This window comes from Periplaneta americana, chromosome 17, assembly GCF_040183065.1.
Source record: "Periplaneta americana isolate PAMFEO1 chromosome 17, P.americana_PAMFEO1_priV1, whole genome shotgun sequence".
Lineage (NCBI taxonomy): Eukaryota > Metazoa > Arthropoda > Insecta > Blattodea > Blattidae > Periplaneta > Periplaneta americana.
The window spans coordinates 11691194-11712733 of NC_091133.1; the positions used below are offsets into that span (position 1 = coordinate 11691194).

Below are 21540 nucleotides of genomic sequence, written 5' to 3' on the forward strand. Positions count from 1 at the left end.
TGTGTATATATCATCCCACGAGCATCACATTTCACACTTCTCCTATTCAACAAAGTTAAGCCAAAACTTGACAGTTCAATCACTTCTCGCCAGGAAGTAAGCGTAAACATCATTTTAGAGACCTCATAGCACAAGAAGACCTTCCACACAAGATCCAACTACATGGCTTCTCGCTTATGAACAGTATAGTACACTATATAATTATTTATATATCTTGGTAGAGGTAAGGCCATCAGGCTTTCTCTTCCCCACCTACCAGGGGATTACAACTACAATATTAAGAATGCAATTAAAAGTATAATTACAATTAATATTACATTTACAAACACAAAGTACTAAAAGATTACCTGATCAATAAAAGATAAACTATTTATTATAGAGGTTAAGAACAAAGGAAGATTATCTTGCCGAGTACAAATTATAATAATATAATACAGTGATTAAAGTACAGGATATTTAAAATCTCATTATGAAATATGATTATGTACACGCATGAATATATATTAAGATGTGCGGGCCACAAAAAACGCATTCCTCACACATTACAACGGAACAATTTCTCTTATGTAGGCATACGTGGATATACATTAAGATTTTCTGATCCCGAAAAATCCATTCCAAATATATCAAAACTGAACGGGTTTTCACGAAAAAGCATCTGGAGATTAACCGAAAGTACAGAACACTTCCCACACATATCACAACTGAATGGCTTCTCAACTGTGGATACGTGAATGCACATTGAGATCTGTGTGAACACTTGAATGCATAGAGAGATATACCGCCCGAGAAGAACAGTTTGCATTGAAGTCTGTATTGAATAGCTTCATGACAGTGTACACGAAAGACTGCCTAATTTAGATTTGAAGAGCTTCTATAAGAGTTCCTAATAACGTCACAAACGAATGGCTTCTGATATGTGTGTAAGTGTGAATGCTTATTTAAATGTATGGAGAGCGAAAAACTGTTTCCAAAGACGTCACAACGGAATGGTTTCACGCCCTAGTGTACGCGTGAATGCCTATTGAGATATTTTGAAAGGGAAAAACACTTTCCACAAACGTAACAACTGAATGGCCTCTCGTTTGTGTGCACGAATGAATGCCTCTTGAGATCGTTGGACCTTGAAAAGCACTTTCCACAAACGTCACAACTGAATGGTTTCTCGCCTGAGTGAACGCGTGAATGCTTTTCGAAATCCCCCGATCTTGAAAAACACTTTCCACACACATCACAACTGAATGGCCTCTCGTTTGTGTGCATGACTGAATGCCTCTTGAGATCGTTGGACTTTGAAAAGCACTTTCCACAAACGTCACAACAGAATGGTTTCTCGCTGCTGTGAAAGCGTGAATGCATATACAAATGTGCGGAGCACGAAAAACTCTTTCCACACACGTCACAAGTGAATGGCTTCTGGCCAGTGTGCACCACTGAATGATCTCTAAGAAATTCAGATGTTGCAAAACACTTCCCACACACATCACAACGGAATGGCTTCTGGCCAATGTGCACGCGTGAATGCCTGTCGAGATGTGCCAAGCGCGAAAAACTCTTTCCACACACGTCACAACAGAATGGTTTCACGCCTGTGTGCACGCGTGAATGCCTGTCCAGATTTCCCAATTGCAAAAAACTCTTTCCACATACATCACAACTGAATGGCCTCGCGTTTGTGTGCATATCTGAATGCCTCTTGAGGCAGCTGGCCCTTGTAAAGCACTTTCCACAAACGTCACAACTGAATGGTTTCTCGCCTGTGTGCATGCGTGAATGTGACTCGAGATTTCCCAATTGCAAAAAACTCTTTCCACACACTTCACAACTGAATGGCCTGGCGTTTGTGTGCACGAGTGAATGCCTCTTGAGATCGCTGGACCTTGTAAAGTACTTTCCACAAACGTCACAACCGAATGGTTTCTTGCCCGAGTGAACGCGTGAATGCATTTCGAAATCCCACGATCGGGAAAAACACTTTCCACACACATCACAACTGAATGGCCTCTCGTTTCTGTGCACGAGTGAATGCCGCTTGAGATCGTAGGACTTTGAAAAGCACTTTTCACAAACGTCACAACTGAATGGTTTCTCGCTTGAGTGAACGGGTGAATGCTTTTCGAAATCCCGCGATCGTGAAAAACACTTTCCACTCACATCGTCATTGAATTCCTTGTGACATTTGTGTACGTGGTAATGGCTTTTGAGTCTTGCAAACTCGAGAAAAGACATTCCGCAAATGTCACAATCGTATTTCTTGCCGTCGTACTCTTCAGGAATATTTTCGCAAAATTTTGCACCTCCACTATTATGGCAAACTGAAACACTAAAAATTGTAAGTGTCATTAGTGGAAAGAATGTCTAGACTTTCAATGAAGAAATATATGTCCGATAAGAATAATAATATCGGAGAAATTGATAAAGGACTTTCACCTTCAGTTACATTTTGTACAGATTATCTTTAAAAAATTAAGCAGTAATAGTAATTATAATAATCATAACAGCAATAATGATAGTAATAACAATAATTTTTCATGTAATTATTAATATTTATGTGGTGGACAACAGACACTGGACAACAGAAGTCCAAGACAGTGATACAATTAACACAATTAAATAAACAACTATGGTACAAATTAAATAATAATAATAATAATAATAATAATAATAATAATAATAAATGCAGTGCTAATGGTGGTACTGGTAGTAGTAATATCTGTAGTATTAGCACCAAATAATAATAATAATAATAATAATAATAATAATAATAATAATAATAATAGTACAGAAGCTTAACGTTTTACATATCGAAAGGGGGAAACACATTTAACAAAATTAATTCAGAAATTCAGTAGGCATCTCAGACCCAGAAACTGCTATCCACTCAATCACTAATGCTACTCGTCATGCTTCCATAGAAATATATATCTATCACCACAGTCTCCATCAGGACAAATCACAAGGTAAAATAACCCCATTGCAACAGATCCATAACCACTGCCAAATTCTTTGGCACTAGAATGGATATAAACTAGGTAAGGGAGTTTTGGTCCAGTCATTGAGCCGGGAGAAGGGACGCAAGCGTTATAACATGCGAAATGCATGCAGTCAGATAGACAGACCTACTGAAAATATGGAACGAAGATCAACTTCTGATTTTTGCTTAAGGGTTTTGTTTCCTGGTATTATTTTTATTTTTATACATTACACGATATTAACAATACATCCTTGGAACATTTTATTACATTTTTTTCTGTTTCAAAAGTCAATTACAGCATTTATTTTCTCTTTAATGCTATAATCTAAAATGCAGCAAAGGAATTATTGAATTAAATCACTAATACATATAAGAAGTTATAATAGTCCTTTTATGAAAACAAAGTAGAACAACAAGAAAAATTCTGCAGAAATGAATATTAGAATATTATGCAGAAAATATGAAAAAATATGTTTTAATTTTCGCATTAAATCCAATATAATATTACAGAAATAATATTAACAGAACTAATACATTTACACTAGTAATGTGTCAATATTTTATTTATAATGCAGGAACGTTCTTCCTACAAAACAAAAGGTTATTTATATAACATGAGGATGTACGACAACCCAGAAGAACGAGCACTAAATTATAGGTGCACAGCTGTGAGTGTTGCAAGTACACAAAATGTCAACAATGCTCTATTTAAGGTTATGATGGAGTGGGGAATTCACACCATCACAATGTTGCAACGCACGCCTTACTGGGATATGGGGGAATGCATTTTCATGTAGAGATATGCAGAGTGCATGTGGGCAAAAATATGGCGCTATAAAACCAACAAGCATCTGTTCGAAATAAAGCACAACTTTGATTATTACAGGTCCACAAATTGTCAACACGGCACTACTTAAGGATATGAAAGAGTGAGGTAAGAGCATTCATGCCGTTAAATTAGTGCAGATTTAAAACGAAGTGCGGGACTATTGCCTGCTATGCGCCTTCTCCTGGTTTAACCAATAAAAAAAAAAAAAAACACCACATTGTTCGAAAAAAGAAACAGTAAACACAAATAATAATGTAGTGGCACAAGGAATGCAGCACAAACGTCGGACGACTGTAGTCCTGAACACAACAGAGGGATCAGAGAGAACATGAGTTGCAACTTTCTGCCTCAGCACTGATCATTATTGCCTCGGGAAATATCTTCACCACTTTGGAATACTGCCAGCACCAACCTGCATCTTGCGCAATTCCAAAGAAGACATGGACAGACAACATCTACATCTACATACATGCCAAGATCAGCAAAGGAGTTGAGATAATAGAAAGAGATGAGTAAAATGATGGGTGAAATGAGACAATAATTCCTAAGCAATATTCTCGCCATCAGATTAATGGTAATAATAAAAAGATAATAATTGTAACATCAATAAAAAAATAATAGTACCGGTAGTAATAATAATATTTATGTTCTTTTTTGTACTTATTGAAATATTAAATGTACAATCAGTGATCAGGCACCATAAATATGCATAGAAACGTCCAGTGTGCTGATGTGGTGATTCACAAAGTATCAAAACAAAGAAAATATATAGGCCTATCAGTCTGCGTGTGCAGGCATTGGGAAGAAAGTTTGTCAGTAAAGCAAAACTTTACAAATTGTGGTGAAGCAACTGCAATATTCTAAGACATATACCATACACGGAATAACTCACCACATGAGTTACTAAAGACCTACCTCCTAGGGAAGACTTTTGCTCTTAGTGGGACGTAACAGGCTATTCTTATTCTTATTATATTAATATGATAATCAAGAGACACGGACCAATATCAGAGCAGCACAATAAACTCAAGAGTATTACGGAATTAGAAATTCAACAGAATTAAAATTTACAACAATAATAATAATATTACTAAATCCCAAAATTTAAATCGACACAGATACACTAATTTCTTTGTTAGAACTCAGGATCTGTGATGGACATGCTGCAGAGAAGTAGGACTCACTTCCTTCAAAGCTATACACAAGAGCCTACTAGAACTGCCGGATCAAACCTGAGAAAACAACAGGAACTATATTTCCTGAGTACATTCCATTAGTCAATGAAAATGATCAGCGAACTGTTCTCCATTAAATGTGAAAAGTTAAAGGCAGGTCTATGCCTTGGTATTTTCTTTGACAGCAGCAACATCAGCTCCACTAGTTGGCAGTTGTATAGGGAAGACCAGGTAACTTGATACCCTAAGGGTGAAACCTAACCATTTTTCCCCCATTACTACAAATGCTAGTGGATTATGGTGATTTTCTAGTTTGAAGGTTGAATTTTCTTTTGCCAACTTCGTTTCGAATTTCGATACTGACAAATACTATAAATGGTAATGATTTTGTAACTGGTATGTTGGCAGCTGAGGCAAATATCGACAATATTTGCCGGTACTGGAGTTCCATGAAATTAAAATTGTACTAGATTTCTCAGCCGGTTACTGGAAGATAGTGAAATTCGAACTTATTAATAATTAATTAATATTAGTATTAATATTAATACATAATAGTTATGTTATGTGTTGCGTTGTGGTTATAATTCAAGAATAGTCAGATAAGTACGAATGAATATAATATACTTGGGCGTGATAATGCACGTGGGTAATGGATATAAATATTATTTCAAATTTTAATGAATTTCTTTCGTGTTTAGATTTTTATTACTATGTCAAAAAAATGAAATAGTGTTGCAGTGACTCCTCCAAGGAAGAAAATGTGTGGCATTCAGAGTACGCTTCAGAAATCTGTAGTTCACGTGTATAATGAGTTGAAGAAAGAAGATAATGAAGAAGGAATTATGCTAACGGAGACAGCAATTACAACCAGAATAGGAAAATTAATAGGAGTAAGTATTCTTAAGCATACATTTCAAAGTGGTATTCAGTTTTAGGAGTTTGCACTAATAATTTCATGATTGTGGTCAAACAAAACAAATTTTTAAGTTAGGCCTAGATGTTTAATCAAGTCAGTGATTTTCATATTGCCAAACTAAATACATTTAAGATACTGTAATACTGCAGTAGGTGATAGCTTAAATAATTTACAAATTAGACGAACAAATAATCAAACAGCACGAAAGTAAATTTCCAGTTTTCTCTTTTAGTATTAAATTAACCGTTCAGATCACAATTTACATGCCACATCGGCCGAAGAAAATACAAGTCATATTGTAATTATTAACTTGATATTGCAGCAAATATTACATGAATGTTGGCCTGTTATGGTGCTTAAAAATAACTCAGTTTTATATAATAACTATATAACATACTCTATAAAGCATAGGAACGTTGACTCTGGCTGAATAATTTATTCATGACTGGTCTAAGTAATATTAAATATGGTGTTTCTTCAGAAAAGCTACCCCACCCAAAGTACTTGTTAAGATATAACACTCGAGGACGAGGACGCACTACTGGGAAACTAACCATTTCTCTTCGTCATGGACCTCTCGCATGTTATATTGGTAATTAGTAACAAGTTTGAGGGAGGGACTACAACAATGCATTAGAATATACAGGTAAGTGTCAAAGGATTTTTGTGCTGAAAGTATTTGTGGCTGTGCACTAAAACCACGTGTTCATCACTATGTAAATATCACAGAAATCAATTAAACAAAATAAAATTATGCCTTCTTTGATGTAGCTTTTCTGGAGAATTACCTAAATATTAGCCTACTTAAACCTATCGTAGACCCAACCTAACATATTGATCATTTTCTATTCATATAGCTGCAAATGTTGGTATCATGCATGAATTTTATGATATAACAATTTTTAGAAGTGTTATGTTATTGTTTGTTATTACAGCTTGGCTTTACTACAGCCACGAATGTGAGAAATTCACAGAAGGGGACCCCACTTGTGACACCAGGAAAACATAGACTACGTAAACATCCAGTGACTGATGCTGATGATTTTACGAAAGATGCAATTGCGAGATTTATTTATGACAAGTTACATAAAGGTAGGGAAGTTACAGGAATTATTGTGTTGATTTATGCAATGTAATTCTGATATTAGTCATATGTATAAAAATATGGCATAATTTTCATTTACTGTTACAGGGGAAGTACTAACAGCAGCAAAAGTTCTGGAACATATGAATGATGATTATGAAACATATTTATTTAGAGTATCCTTATCATCGGTGAAAAAAAATTTGAAAGAGATGAAATTTCTATAGAGCAAAGGGGATCCTTATACACATGTACGAGAAAGTGATGTTATTCGTTTTTAAGAGAATATATAAGAAATGTGGAGCGTGACAACCCTAAACCCGTAGTATTCTTGGATGAGACTTGGATTTTTATGAATGGTAAATTTCAATGTATTGTGAGACATTGAGTGATTGAATTTTTTACTAACAAATAGGTTAACACTTATGTGGAATATGAAATTGCAATTAATATAGGCTACTAGTAATGAATTCAAGTGGGAACAACATGTTTTGCAATTAATAGTTTCATATTATAACTAGAGGTTAGTTATAAAATTCTTGAACGGTTTTCCTGTCTTTAAAATTGTTGTGTCTCTTAGAGTGTCAATGTGAATTGCTTGTCTCTCTCTGTTTTTTTAAGTAGGATCACCCACTTATTCATGAAATAAACCGGGTGAAGTTTCCAGTGACATGAATGGTGTTATTCATAGACCAACAAATGAGGGTGGAAGATTAGATGCCGGAACGAAAGGTGGATTTATACTCGGTAAGTTATATTGATTTATATTTTACATAAATTTGGCAAGAGTAATTTTTTAAATCAGGGTACAAAAATATAAAAATTGGTGACTAAATAAAAACGTGGGAAGCCTTTCACCAAAGAGGATCTCATGTCATGTTATGTTATGTTATGTTTCATTTTCTTTATTTAAATGCTGTGAATTCATGTGACGTAATTATATGCCCAGGTATAATTTTTATTGCAGGTGCTGATTTAATTTTTTCATGCAATTGAAAGAAAAGTCAGGACTACCATAGTGCTATGAATAGCCCTGTAGTTGAGAAGTGGGTGCAAACACAGTTGTTGACCTGAGAACATTAGGGCAATGCGTTATTGTCATGGATAGTGCTGCATATCATAGCAGACTTGTGAAAAATCAGCCAACAACAAAATGGAGGAAAGAACAGCTACTGGTGATTGCAACTGAATATAATAGATTTGTTGTACTAAATGATAAGAGTTGATGGTGTGAAATCACCTTGTGATATTATATTTGAATATTAATTTCCATACTTTGCAGTTATTATTATTATTATTATTATTATTATTATCATTACTACTACTACTACTACTACTACTACTACTACTATTGCAACCGTTTCTCTTATTTCTCATAATTAGGCATACTTATAGATGCTACTTTTTTCTTTCAGGTGAAATTGAATCTACATAAGAATCCTAAAACAACAGAGCCTTGCCAATTACTGTTCTGAAGCGGCCTTGTCTTATGTGTTGTGTCTATATACAATTAATTCTTTCAGTTTTTTTTTCCCCCTTTAATCTAATGAAGTTGTTGGTTGATTGATACCAAGTGTTAAGCAGTTGATGTCATTTGTTATCTTGCACTCCAATATTTAACCAGATGATTGAAAGCTGTGTAAAGTTAAACAGTCAAGACAATGATCCATATCTTCATTGAGATTTCAGAAATGGCATGGGGAGATTCTGAAATATCAGTTCTTTGTAAATATTTGAGACAATCATGGCCTGTGATAATATGAGTACTGCCACTGTAGATTTTCATAGAAGTTCAGTTATTAAATTAGGTGTATTATTTTTACTATGTATTGTACTATATTTTTGTTTCGCTTAATTGATGAATTATATATGCTGTAAATTCAATAGTAGACTGTAGGCCTATAGCTTAACTGATGAATTGTATGTGCTATAAATTAAATAGTAGCCTGTATACCACAAGTGATGAATTGTTTATGCTTGTAATGTGAAGTAATTTGCATGATATTTATTATCAATTTCTGTATATTTCAACTGATTGAATTGTTTATACTTTTAAATTGAATTAACTTGCTTGCTATGTATTATATTTTATAGCTTAACTGATGAATAATTGTTTAGGTTTGTCAATTTAATAATCTGAGTGCCATGTACTTCATATTTTTAGTGGAGCCACCAATGTAGCTTAGTCGGTAGACTCGTTGGCCTGCAAATTCAGAGCTGCACTCGAGGGTAGTTTGGATCCCCCATTTGGTCTGATTAGTTGGTTTCTTCTGAGGATTTTCCTCCATCGTGGAGCGGATGCCGGATGGCCTATTGCAATTTTTTAATTTGCTTTAGAATCATTCCGATTTTTGTTACCACATTGTCATGTTCTGATCTTGTTATTCTTTTAACAGTGTGGTAAGATGCAGGTATAGATAACCTTACAGTAATTTTGCTACCTTTCAACTACCTCATTACCTCCCACTCCATAAAGTTCACGGATCCACAGAAGTACCAGTCGTCGATGTAATTCGACCATTTTGCTTAAAATATTAAAACACTGTAAAATATTGAGATTTCATGCTGTTACGTCCAATACTGCAGCAAGAATGTCTGATTTTGAGTCTGATAGTATGACAGCCTTCTCAGATTTATGAAGTTGATACTGGAGATTTTGTAAGCTTAAAAGTGTATCTAAATTTTCACTATCAAAATTAGTCAGTGTTTGAAGTTAGTTAGTTAGTTAATTAGTGGTGTTTAAAAAGGGCGCGTCAGCTACTATGGCTATTTGCACCCTTATCTAAAATCTTTCACTAAACACAAACACAATACAATAACCAGAAAGTTTAAAAAACTAAAAAGCATTGTCACGGTTAAAATGGGGCAAACAAGTGTTTGAATATAATTCCCTGTAAAAGGGAATATACTGGTATTGTACTACAACACCACTACATCTATGGCTTGGTAAACAGGATCCATCTATAAAAAATACTGTATGTAGTCACTCACTGACCAGATCATTTATCGTTTCTAATGATTTTTAAAATGTCTGGAGAAGTATCACATTTCTTAACATCATCTGTTAAAGTTAACTTATATACTATTCATTTTGAAATAACTTGGGATTGTGTTTTATTAGTAAAGTTTCCCTTGATTGAGCAAGTTTGAGTTCTCCAAGTAGAGTCAAAAAGTCTGTTGGGATTTTGGCTCAGTTTATTAATATTTGTGGACTGTGATTTTTTGTTCTAGACAACCATATTATCTGCAAATGATGAGATTATCATAAGACCTATTTCTTTAGTTAGACCATCGACATTAATATTGGAAAATGTATTCCTGAAAACAACAATGTGGGAAGCCCAGATGAATCTGTCTCTATTTACATATTTGTGACAATGAATCAAATAATCAAGTCACTGACCCAATGTAACACTTTATCATGGACACCCTAAGTTTGCAATTTCTTAAGTGATTTATATCTACAGAGCCATATGATCCTTGAAAATAAATTAAAATTGCTAAGGTGTTTTGTTTTCTGTTTAAAATATCTTTAATATCCTGACTAAAATTTAAAATCTGTCCATTTGTTGAATGTAATTTTCTAAAGTCAACTCAATAAGATGAAAGTTAGTTACTAGATTCCAGGAACCAATTCAATCTATGAAATCATCTCTTCCATAATTTTGGCTATCATACTGGTAAGTGGTATCTGTCGATAACTCGAAAAGATATTAGTTGAATAATTGCTTTTCAAAATTGATGTTATGATAGATTTTCTCCAGACAGATATTGTATTTTAGTTGAGATTACAAGATAAAAGTAGTGAGTTTGCTTGTTTGCCAACATATTTAAGAAAATCAGCATGTGTATTATCTGGACTTGGAGATGTTTTGGGTCTTATGTTATTAAATGAATAGTAATATTCAGTTCTTGATTAAATATTGTTATATAAAGTAGATTGTAGATTTAATATTTCTTTCAGTTTTTCCTTAATAGTCTGACGTACACAGATAAAACTAACACCCACACCACCAACTAATCTAATAGAAATTAAAATATAATTAAATGTAGAAAAAGTAATTAAAATTATAAATACACGTAATAAACCATACCCCCTAATTTCAACAATATACTATTTTATTCCCTTTTACAGCTTGTAGATAATTATTAATTATAGTTATTACTTATTAGCGTAATATTTATTGAACTTATTGGCTATTTCACTTCGTTTGAAAGATGTTATTGTGTACAAAAAGCATTTTTTTATGATCGTTTCATGCTGTATGTTGTGTATAAATCTATGATTTCTGGCCATCTGTTCTGTGTAATCCATCTTTTGTATAGAATTAATAAAATACTCTTTTGGTAGTAATTATTTTATTAATTGAGTATTTAATTTTCACCAGCTCACATTTCTTGAATCATTTGTTTTTTCTTATTTAAATTTAGGACACAAGAGCCAAAAAGAGACTTCACAGTTATGTATCATACATTTTTTCAATGACAGACGTGGAGTTCCAGAAATAATAAGTGTAAGTGTAACATTATTAAGCAATTTACAAACAAATGAAATCTTTAAAAAGGTATCTAGAAGTGAAATTACTTATGGCTTTTAAGGACCAAAATTATTTTTGTAAGTTGATTTATTATTATTTCAGTTTTAGCCTAGTTGTATTATCCATTTCCTTACTAATTTCAAAAGATAATCAGAAGTTCATTCGAATTCCAACCAAAAGTCAATTGGTTATTAATTTATCTACCTTTAGGAAGTACAGTATATGTACGCTGGAATCTTTGAAGTGAAGTGACAATAATTTAATTGGTCTTGGAACAGATTTGATTCTTGAATATTATATACTATACTTTGTTGTATATTTACGTCTAGTAACCTATTAATGCTAATACTAATAATAATGTAAAGAAATAAAAGAATAGAACATAGCAATACATTTCTCATTATTATTGAAACTATTTAGAATAACCTTCCAACATTAAGGTAAAGTATGGTGAGTAAAGAAGTCATTCAGTACATAGGATCGTGATTTTACTACATGTGGTGATATCTGGTAACAGTTGGCAACACTGACAAGGCGGAAATATTTGCTGTTTGGGAACTGAACTTACGTGATCCTCACTGTAGAAGTGGTAAAGTAGCAGTAGGGCAGGTGTTCGTGATAGTGATAGAATATTATATCATTCATGCCATTTATGTCCGAAGGTAAACTGAAGTTTTCATATAAAATAATCACATAGACACTATAAATATGTTTATATTATCATTATTTAAATAAAGCAGTAAAACCAACAACAAACTAGGGACTCGTTATATTTCACTCACCTCTCAGTTAAGACTTCATTCTCGTCTGCTGTTACTTCCAGTTTGACCTCCTTCACTTGATCCAACTCACAAAACTGTTCCTGTAGGACAAGATTACGTAAAACTGACACAAAGCACAATAATACATGAAAATCAGGGAGTAAAAATATACAACTCTTCCAATCTTTAAAGAAAAGTCAGTAATGGAAACATTTTGAGAAGGATGTGGGCATCCATTTTGACACTAATGGATTACCAGCAAGTACGGTATATGATTCAAATAAACTAAACAGTGCTAGTAAAATAATTAACTTAAAATTTGGACAGTAAAATTTATCACTAGGATGAATGTAGCAGCTACGTCAGCCAGAAAGTAACAGAGACAGAAGTACCGACCAACACAATTCATAAACTGCACTCACCTCAGCTTCACTCTTTGGCATGGGAGAGTCAAATGGCACTGCAGATTCCTCACATATTATCTCCGATTTCATGTCATACCTGTGATCTATACATTCAGTTTTTATTTTAAGGTGGTCCAATTCTAATAAATTTCCTTCCTGCGACATAAAGAACAAAATAATTAGACAAACCAGTACAAAAGTTGTTCACGAAAACCCGTGACTATTTATAAAGTCCGTGCAAATTTTTATTAATACAGATGTCATCAAATGCATATCTACATATTCCAAAACCAATAGTGAAATAATTTTTCTGAAAAGTGTTGAAGTGCAGCATATACGAGTAAAATAATATATTTATTCTAAGACATTTTGTTGTCAGTATGACCAGAAGGATCTACAACAAAATATAAAGGTTAATGTTATTCTAAATAACCTATTATTGATTCAGTTTAAAATTACATAAATGCTCTTCTAAAAATCCATGGAAGTAAAAAAAAAAAAAAAAAAAAAAAAAAAAAAAAAAAAAAAAAAAACAACAACAAAAAAAATTAAACGTTTTCTTGTTTGTAATATATTTCGTGAATTATTTAAGTATTCACACCATTTTGTGAGTATGTTTGTTTTATGTGAAATAACATTTCATTTGGAACTGCACATTCACAATTTTCAACTATTTTAGTTGTGAAAAAGGGTGATGGAACGGAGAAAAATTCTCTCCGGAGCTGGGATTTGAACCCGGGTTTTCAGCTCTACGTGCTGATGCTTTATCCACTAAGCCACGCCGGATACAACCCCGACGCCGGTTAGAATCGTCTCAGATTAAGCTCCATCTCTTGGGTTCCCTCTAGTGGCCACCCTCTGCACTACGTCATAGATGCCTATGAACGCAGGACCGAAGTCCATAAATGTGTTGAGGTGCACTCGAATGAGTGACTGGTTGGCCGGGATCCGACGTTATAGGCGCCGTCTTAAATCACAAAGTGATTTATTACGCATATCATATATATTTTGATGTACCGAAGTACATATGATATTTCCATGCAGATATTCTGCGTCATCATATGATGAAAGAGTGATGCAACGGAGAAAAATTCTCTCCGGCACCGGGATTTGAACCCGGGTTTTCAGCTCAACGTGCTGATGCTTTATCCACTAAGCCACGCCGGATACAACCCCGACGCCGGTTAGAATCGTCTCAGATTAAGCTCCATCTCTTGGGTTCCCTCTAGTGGCCGCCCTCTGCACTACGTCATAGATGTCTATGAACGCAGGACCGAAGTCCATACTTGTGTTGAGGATCCCGGCCAACCAGTCACTCATTCGAGTGCACCTCAACACATGTATGGACTTCGGTCCTGCGTTCATAGACATCTATGACGTAGTGCAGAGGGCGGCCACTAGAGGGAACCCAAGAGATGGAGCTTAATCTGAGACGATTCTAACCGGCGTCGGGGTTGTATCCGGCGTGGCTTAGTGGATAAAGCATCAGCACGTAGAGCTGAAAACCCGGGTTCAAATCCCGGTGCCGGAGAGAATTTTTCTCCGTTCCATCACTCTTTCATCATATGATGACGCAGAATATCTGCATGGAAATATCATATGTACTTCGGTACATCAAAATATATTTTAGTTGTGTTTCATCTCGTGGAAGAAAAAACAGTTAATTACAAAGGAATGCGTTTCCTAGTTATAAATGACGCATTTAGAAAATGAAAAAAAATAGTAATTGCTCTCATTATACCTCAGATAAAGGCTTCTTCCCTTCTATATCTGCGATACCACTTGACTGTATACCCATTAGGTCAGACCCAGGTTCCAACTTGATCACGTCCATTACGACTGAAAAAGAAAATTAAGTAATATAAGTTAATATGCAGAATGTGAAATACTCAGATAGACTTACTAGCTTGCAATAATAAGTCCACATCTGCGTAGTGTGTGTATTTCTGTGCTCGCGCCACAACACACAACAGTTACCACACAAATACAAACGAATGTGTACATCAGCACAGATGAGCATGTGACAAGGCAAGATACAGTAGTTGTCTAACAAAGTCGATGATTTCACGATAGTGTTTGTGTCTAAGTTCTGTTTATGATTTGTTCCACTGGATTCGTTTGGGTGTCTTCAACAAAATGCAGATGTCTACTAAATAGTGTCGGACGAGTGGAGTAGGAAATAGACGAAGTGAAAAAAGAAAGAAAAGGACATGAAAGACACAGTGTAAAACAATGGAAGATAAGTGTATGAGTCGCTTAAATTATGTAAAGTGTAAGACTATAGTGTAAAGGTATCAAATTATTTAGTGAACAGTAAGGACACACACACACACAGATATATATATATGAGTATAACAAGTAAGAGATGGAAATGGTAATCAAAAGAATGTATCATGAAGATAGAGAGAGAATAAATAGTAAAAAAACGATAGGAGTAGACAAATTAGTTTCGGATAAGTTTCAGAAACGATATACAGTGTGTAATTCACAAATTGAGTTTTGAAAAGTTCCCGCTCATATTGTAGGTGGCGATGGTTTCTTCCTGTTTCACAACTAATGTTTTATAGTGACAGATTTCACATGACCAGTTATCACATAGACTAACTACATGACTAGCAGTGTTACTACGTCCATAATGAAACCACATTCTACAACTGTCACAAATATTCCCTGACCAACTTTCCTACGACACGCACCACAGCTTCCACTCAAATCGCACACCTTAGCAACATGTGACTGGGACAATAATTCACGAAAACAATTAGGGCTACCTAAGTAAGTAATTTGAACATATTATATGCATTATAGTCGATTTAATGTAGATAAAATATAAGTTAAGTGTGAAACAAGTGATATAAAATATAGAATATATAAGATGTGACAGATAGAAGAGGAAGTGAAAGAGAGTTGGAGATGAGGAGTGTAATTTCGTTTTTATTTCCGAGTAAATAAGATAACGTAATGAGGACCGGTATACGAAATATTCGCTCCTTCGGTATTTTGCACTTGTTCCTTCCTGCGTGATCAGAGTAAAACATTCTCTATCAACATTCAGATACTGCTTATAATTATTAATGTGGAGAGTAGTATTCATCGTGATCAGAGCAAAACATTGTCTATCAACAAACAGATACTGCTTATAATTATTAATGTTGAGAGTAGTATTCATAAGATCCAAGTTCCATAAACAAATACTGTAAAAAGAATGTGACAATACAACATAAAATCGGTAAACAAGAATCAAATGTATGTCAAACGAGATAAGTGAAAACATTTGCCGAAATAAAGAAATACATGTCACTAGTACAAGCCGATATAGAGCACAACGGATTGAAAGTCATGCAGGAAAGTTTGTGGATGTAGTTTACTCCTAAATTTTGCGGAATACAATGCAACGGTATATTGCCCACTGTGCACTGAAATATTTACATTTACATACCTGCTTTGGGCCGTAAGTCTTAAGCACTAGATAAGACCAAAATTAGCACAGAATAATTAGCTCTATACAGCAAATATAGAGAGGCCTAGAAGAATCGTCTAGAAAGTATAACTTAGCTAGCTGGATAGCAATTCACATAGAAGACCGTGACACGTAGGTTTCTGGATTACCTATGTCCAGTAATGCGAACATTATAAACTGGATACACAATACCAACGAGTTAGAAAGAGAAAGAGTCTTCTCTTTCTAACTCGTTGCACAATACCTGTATATAAATTCCAACGAGCACGGAATGCTTGTTGATAAATTCATCCTGCCTAAGTATTTCCTAAGCCTCTAGGACGATTATCGTGATGAGCCCTAAAAGAAATGGACCACGGACTTACATTCCTTTGCCCATAGAGATTACGTTAATATTGCAAACCATTTTCGGCAAAGATGCACTGGCTTAGCTTCGTACATTAGCCTGTTACATGAGCGACGTTACACCACTTTATTCGCACCGGGGAATTCTACAATTCAGACTTACAAATCGAGGTGTTTCTTCTGGCGGTCTTAGGTCAGCCTTCGAACATCACACGTGTCATATGAGCGAGTTTACTGGATTCCACTGGCACTGTGGAAGGACAAAGTACTTTTCAGTGTCCAACTAACACCTTTCGCCGTTTGTTATTGTGATCCTTAAGTCATTTATGTGGTAGCTATTAGGTTACGTTCATTTGCGGCTTTTCACATTCAAAATTACTTTCAGTGGAGGAACGAAACCAGAGAGAAAAAAGTGGCTAACAGGCTTGGAGATCACATAGGGCCTATTCAGTTTTCTCACCCCCAAACTCCCTTGCAAGCACACCTTCAACCGTGCAATTTAAAGCTTTTCCTCCCGTGTCCCTCTTCGAACCTAATTCGTCCACGGCTGTATATAAATTCTGCCAGAAACGTGAAATTTTACTTCGCAATATTGGCACTCTTCAATCTCATCTCTCTCTCCTTCTAATTAACATGGGAAAAGGATGTTTAGGCGAAAGGAAAACTTCTTTTAATGAAATGTCTCGTTAATGTTACCATTATTATGGCGAAATAGTGTGCTGCATTCGGCTGTAAATCAGGAGTGGATGCACATTCTGAATAAGGAGATTCTTCTGACTGTTTAGTTTTAGTTTAAGATTGCCATTAGCAGTAGAAGCAGAGAATACTGCACTGCGGTACGAATTTGACAGTTTCTGTCTGTTCATATAGGAAAGTTCACAGTTTAAACTTGTTCCACAGCTTGCTGAAATGTGAAAGCAAGGTCTAAGGCATAGTCGCATTTCTCGCATTTTAATACTCGACTTCTAAAATTGCAACAAACTACCTCTAATGATTTACTTATATAAGCATATCTAGATTGTGGTAAGATAGACTGGAAGTAATAAAACTCTAAGAAACAAATTACATAACTTTCTGTTTCTATAAACCTTACTAATTTTGTTTTGTACAATAATTTAGAATATTATACAAAATTTTCACATTTTGCACAAATATAATTTTTCATTTGTGGATTTTTACGACAATTATTTATATTGTAGATGTAAGGCTGTATAAGAGTATTATTTTCTAAAAGTCTCTGACGTATTTGAGAAGAAGAGAGTCCAGGAAAAAAAAGGTCACGAATATAATCATTTTGAGGTCGATTTTCGGCTTTAACATAGTTACTGGTATGACATAGAGTTAGCAATGTGTGAACAGGCCCATATTGAGCTATAGGTTCTCCGCAATTTTGTCTTCTAGTGGGAGGTAAATGTCTTATATATATATATATATCATTACGTTCCTCCAGGGCTAAATGTGGAGCATAGAGAGTAGCTCAAGCAATTTCATAATTATGTAGGGTACTAATTTCACTTATTCTACCTTAAACAGATTGAGATTCATAATTAATAAGATTTAACTTGTTCGAATCTGAAAGAGGAGTTAACACTGAAGATAACAAATTATCAACAATTTTCTGGCAATGAGTCCATACTTTGTCAGCCAAATCAAAACAAGAATCAGCATCTGGTCTGAAATATTTATCCATAACGAATATAGTTATTTTGTTGTTTACATTGTAATGAAAATACATAACATACTTGTTCAAACGTTGATCAACAAAAATTCTAGGCCTACATAAGTTTTAAGTAGTATAATCAAGCTTTTCCAAACTGTATCTTAGTAACTGAGTAATGAACAAGTGAATATAATCGGTTTGCTAAGGAGGCCTACCTCATTTTTCCCGTGCATATTTTATATTTCGTACTGTTCAAGTATATTTATATTGGTGCTAGTTCACACAAAGAATATTCACCCAAATGAAATTTGACCCATGGACGACTGATGCACCGAAGAATTCACCCAAACAAATTGATCCAAGAGAAAATTAGAACAAAGAATATTAACATATACAGTAGTTATTATTTTACATATTTTTAAAATTCCTATTGCAATAATTTAGGGAGGACGAAGTTTTGAATGGTTTACATATCTCATGATAAACTTTAGGCCTATTTTACTCCAGAAACCGAGCCTTAGATGGATTTATTCAGGTTTGAATGTTGTAACCACAGAAAACAAGTATTCAACGACACGTCCTTCGTCTTTGAATTCATCATACCTTTGTGAAATATTTTGCAGCCTTATATTTAAGCTTTTATATTTTCGTTTTTGTGCTTCTTTTACTCCTCGTCCTAGTTCCAAGCCCTGGATCATTCTGTCTACATCGGATTCCTCTTTCTTTAAATAATGCACGAGTTTGTATACAGTGGGATGTTTCTTACAAGCAATGTTCTGGAAGCGGTTGTGCCATGCTTCTGTGTCAATCATGTGTGGTTCACGTGAACTGATTCCAAAAGTGAGGAGGATATCGATCTTCCGTAGCAGGCCGACGCCCTCCTGCAGCAATCCAACGTAGGTAGCCTTGAAATATTTGACGAAATCTGTCATCATTCTGGGCATTGTCTCGAGAACAGTATGAAAACACGCTGGTACATCTTCGACAGGGACAAATGCTAAAGAGAGCAATTCTGGTGGTATAACTCGAAGATCTCGGATAGATTTTGGGTTGGCAGAAAAGTTCCTTTGGCACCTTTGATTTATACTTCTTTTTAGGGATTTCCTCAGAGGAAAAACTGAAGCTTGTCTGATAGCACCCGCTGCAGTTCACGTTCAATTATTTGAGCTGGAGCCACTTGATTTAGTGCTGTACATCGACGCACTGTTTCCACCTCTTAATGTGGTGGAGGATGGACATCTTCATCTACTTTATATACTGCAATTCTACATAGGATCCATTTGGTGCTCCTGTGGTCGCCCATTTTGCGCCATTAGGTTTCCTTCTGCAAACCTATATCTTTTGGTTCGATTGGTATTTCTGGAGTGAAGGTTGTACATATAAACTGCAAGAATCAGTAATATACTAAGAATAATTTCTCCATGGATATCCATTGAAAATGTATACTTTCAAAATAGTCATCTAAGCTTAAGAATTCTGTAATAAAAGTACAACCACGGTAATAAAAGTACAACCACGGAAAGGAATTTTGAATTGTTAAGACAGAATTTCAAATATTCATACACCTTGAAACATTTCTGAATACAAAATTTACCACGGAAACGAATTGCGAAAAATGTATTTACTAAGAAATACAACTTTATCGCAGTGGGTGAATTTCCCATGAGTGAGGGTGAGAATGAAAATCGTTGGGTGTAATCACTTTCGGGGAATATTCCTGGATCAATATTCTTGGGTGCATTTTCTTTTTGGTGAACTTCCATTGTGTGGACTAGCCTGGATTGAGTACAAGAATAATAATGCCGGTGTGCAACTATTTTGCTACAGAGAATCTGTTTATAATGTTTAGTTCCGCACTATGGATAGTTACAAAGCCTATATGTAGTTCCGTTTCATCAAGTCCTATTGGCTAAAAATAACATTTTTACCCAAACTCATGAAACCGTTGAAATACAGAAATTAGTATACACCCTTATATAAATTATATTATTATTATTATTATTATTATTATTATTATTATTAACTTAGTGCTGATAATTTAGACATAACAATAACAGCATCACTAAAATATTATAAAGCAATATAAATTAAAAGCTATGAAGAAAGAAAACCTAATTTAATTTTTTTGTTTAATATTGCTAGCAAAATCAAAAATAAATTCACTTCATTTTTATATTTATTGAACCTGGTAGGTATAAGCCTTAAATATGTGTTTATTTTTTGAACAGAAAGTATCTTCATTGGTGCAATAAAATTACTTCCTGTTGAAGTGCACCGCCAAAGACAAGAATTCCAAAAGTAAGTATTGAATGCGGCAATCAAGTGTAGAGATGTGTTGATTACCTGCGTAAAGCACTCTACTTCTATCAGGATTTGATAAACATGGAAATATGGTACCAGGGCAAATGAAATGAAGAAATATTGGCTAATTATTGCTGATGCATAAAGAGGGATCCCCCGAAAGACATCAAAATGGTTCGTTTCGTGCTACATTTTGAATGTTTGAATGGGTAGAAAAATTCTTTGGTCATCGGGAGGAAGCACATAAGTAAAAAAAGTCCATTTTTCTGTTGTACCTCATCACATAAGTCAAGTATTTCTTTCTAATATTTGAAATCATAAAATTTCTTGTATGTTAAATTGAAAATGGCCTTACTTTGACCAACATACATGAATTTCGTTATTATACTTATATTTAAGAGTAAATTAAAAAAAGTCACATTTGAAAAAATTCATTTTTTTTACTTACGTGCCTTTTCCGCTGACCAAAGAATTATTAATAATAATTTATAGGAATTAATATAATATAATATTATTATATTAAATACTAGCAGTACCCGTGCACTCTGCTGCATCTGTTAGATATAAATATAAAGTGATTAATAATTAAAATAGGACGTTTGATCCAGGGAACATTCGTGTTTGATAGAAAGATAAATAGTTTAATATGTTACTTAATTTAAATTGTATTTAAATAATTAAAATGCGATAATTTTGGTCCAGAGAGCAATCATTTGGTTCAATGACAATAAAATTCCTTTAACATGTTTCTTTTATTGTTATTACATGCAACCGTAGTTTAATGAAGATTGACATATCATTTAGTTTTAATGTGTATACTTTACATTACTTGCTATATGTTTCAGAAGTTACTGTAATAACATTGTAGAATTATGTCCATCTGGAAAAACTACACTTTCCAATGATGAAATAATAATTAAACAATTAATTAGCTTCCGATATTACTTCATACAAACACAGAAACATTCTCTGTAGGCTATGTTTAATAGCTTTCGATTGTTGTTGTCCAAGGTCCCTAATAGACGGAGTCATTTGTTTTTATTTCAGTACAGCACCTTAGATGGCGTTGTTATTGTAATTTTAAAACTCATTT

At 34.3% G+C, this 21540-nt stretch overlaps 1 protein-coding gene and 1 long non-coding RNA gene across 5 annotated transcripts in view; one reads left to right on the forward strand and one right to left on the reverse strand.

Moving 5' to 3' along the window:
* The window catches only part of LOC138692808 (zinc finger protein 235-like), a 48170-nt gene extending 31919 nt beyond the window's left edge, over nucleotides 1–16251 (reverse strand). For 3 of the 4 annotated variants that reach the window (XM_069816036.1, XM_069816037.1, XM_069816035.1), the window contains exons 1-4: nucleotides 16121–16251; nucleotides 14423–14520; nucleotides 12700–12837; nucleotides 12299–12378 (exon numbers count right to left, since the gene is read on the reverse strand). Coding sequence is in view for 1 of the 4 variants with exons in the window: in XM_069816033.1 (XP_069672134.1) it covers nucleotides 1003–2323; nucleotides 12299–12378; nucleotides 12700–12837; nucleotides 14423–14515 (1632 nt within the window). In the remaining 3 variants the exon portion in view is untranslated. Of the gene's footprint in view, nucleotides 1–351; nucleotides 2324–12298; nucleotides 12379–12699; nucleotides 12838–14422; nucleotides 14521–16120 lie in introns of those variants that run through there. The other variant, XM_069816033.1, reaches the window with a different exon arrangement.
* Nucleotides 6400–10976, forward strand: LOC138693282 (uncharacterized). The gene is made up of 5 exons (XR_011330272.1): nucleotides 6400–6986; nucleotides 7087–7337; nucleotides 7600–7725; nucleotides 7946–8153; nucleotides 8394–10976. It is a non-coding gene; the product is annotated as an uncharacterized lncRNA (long non-coding RNA).
* Nucleotides 16252–21540: the final 5289 nt, after the last annotated feature.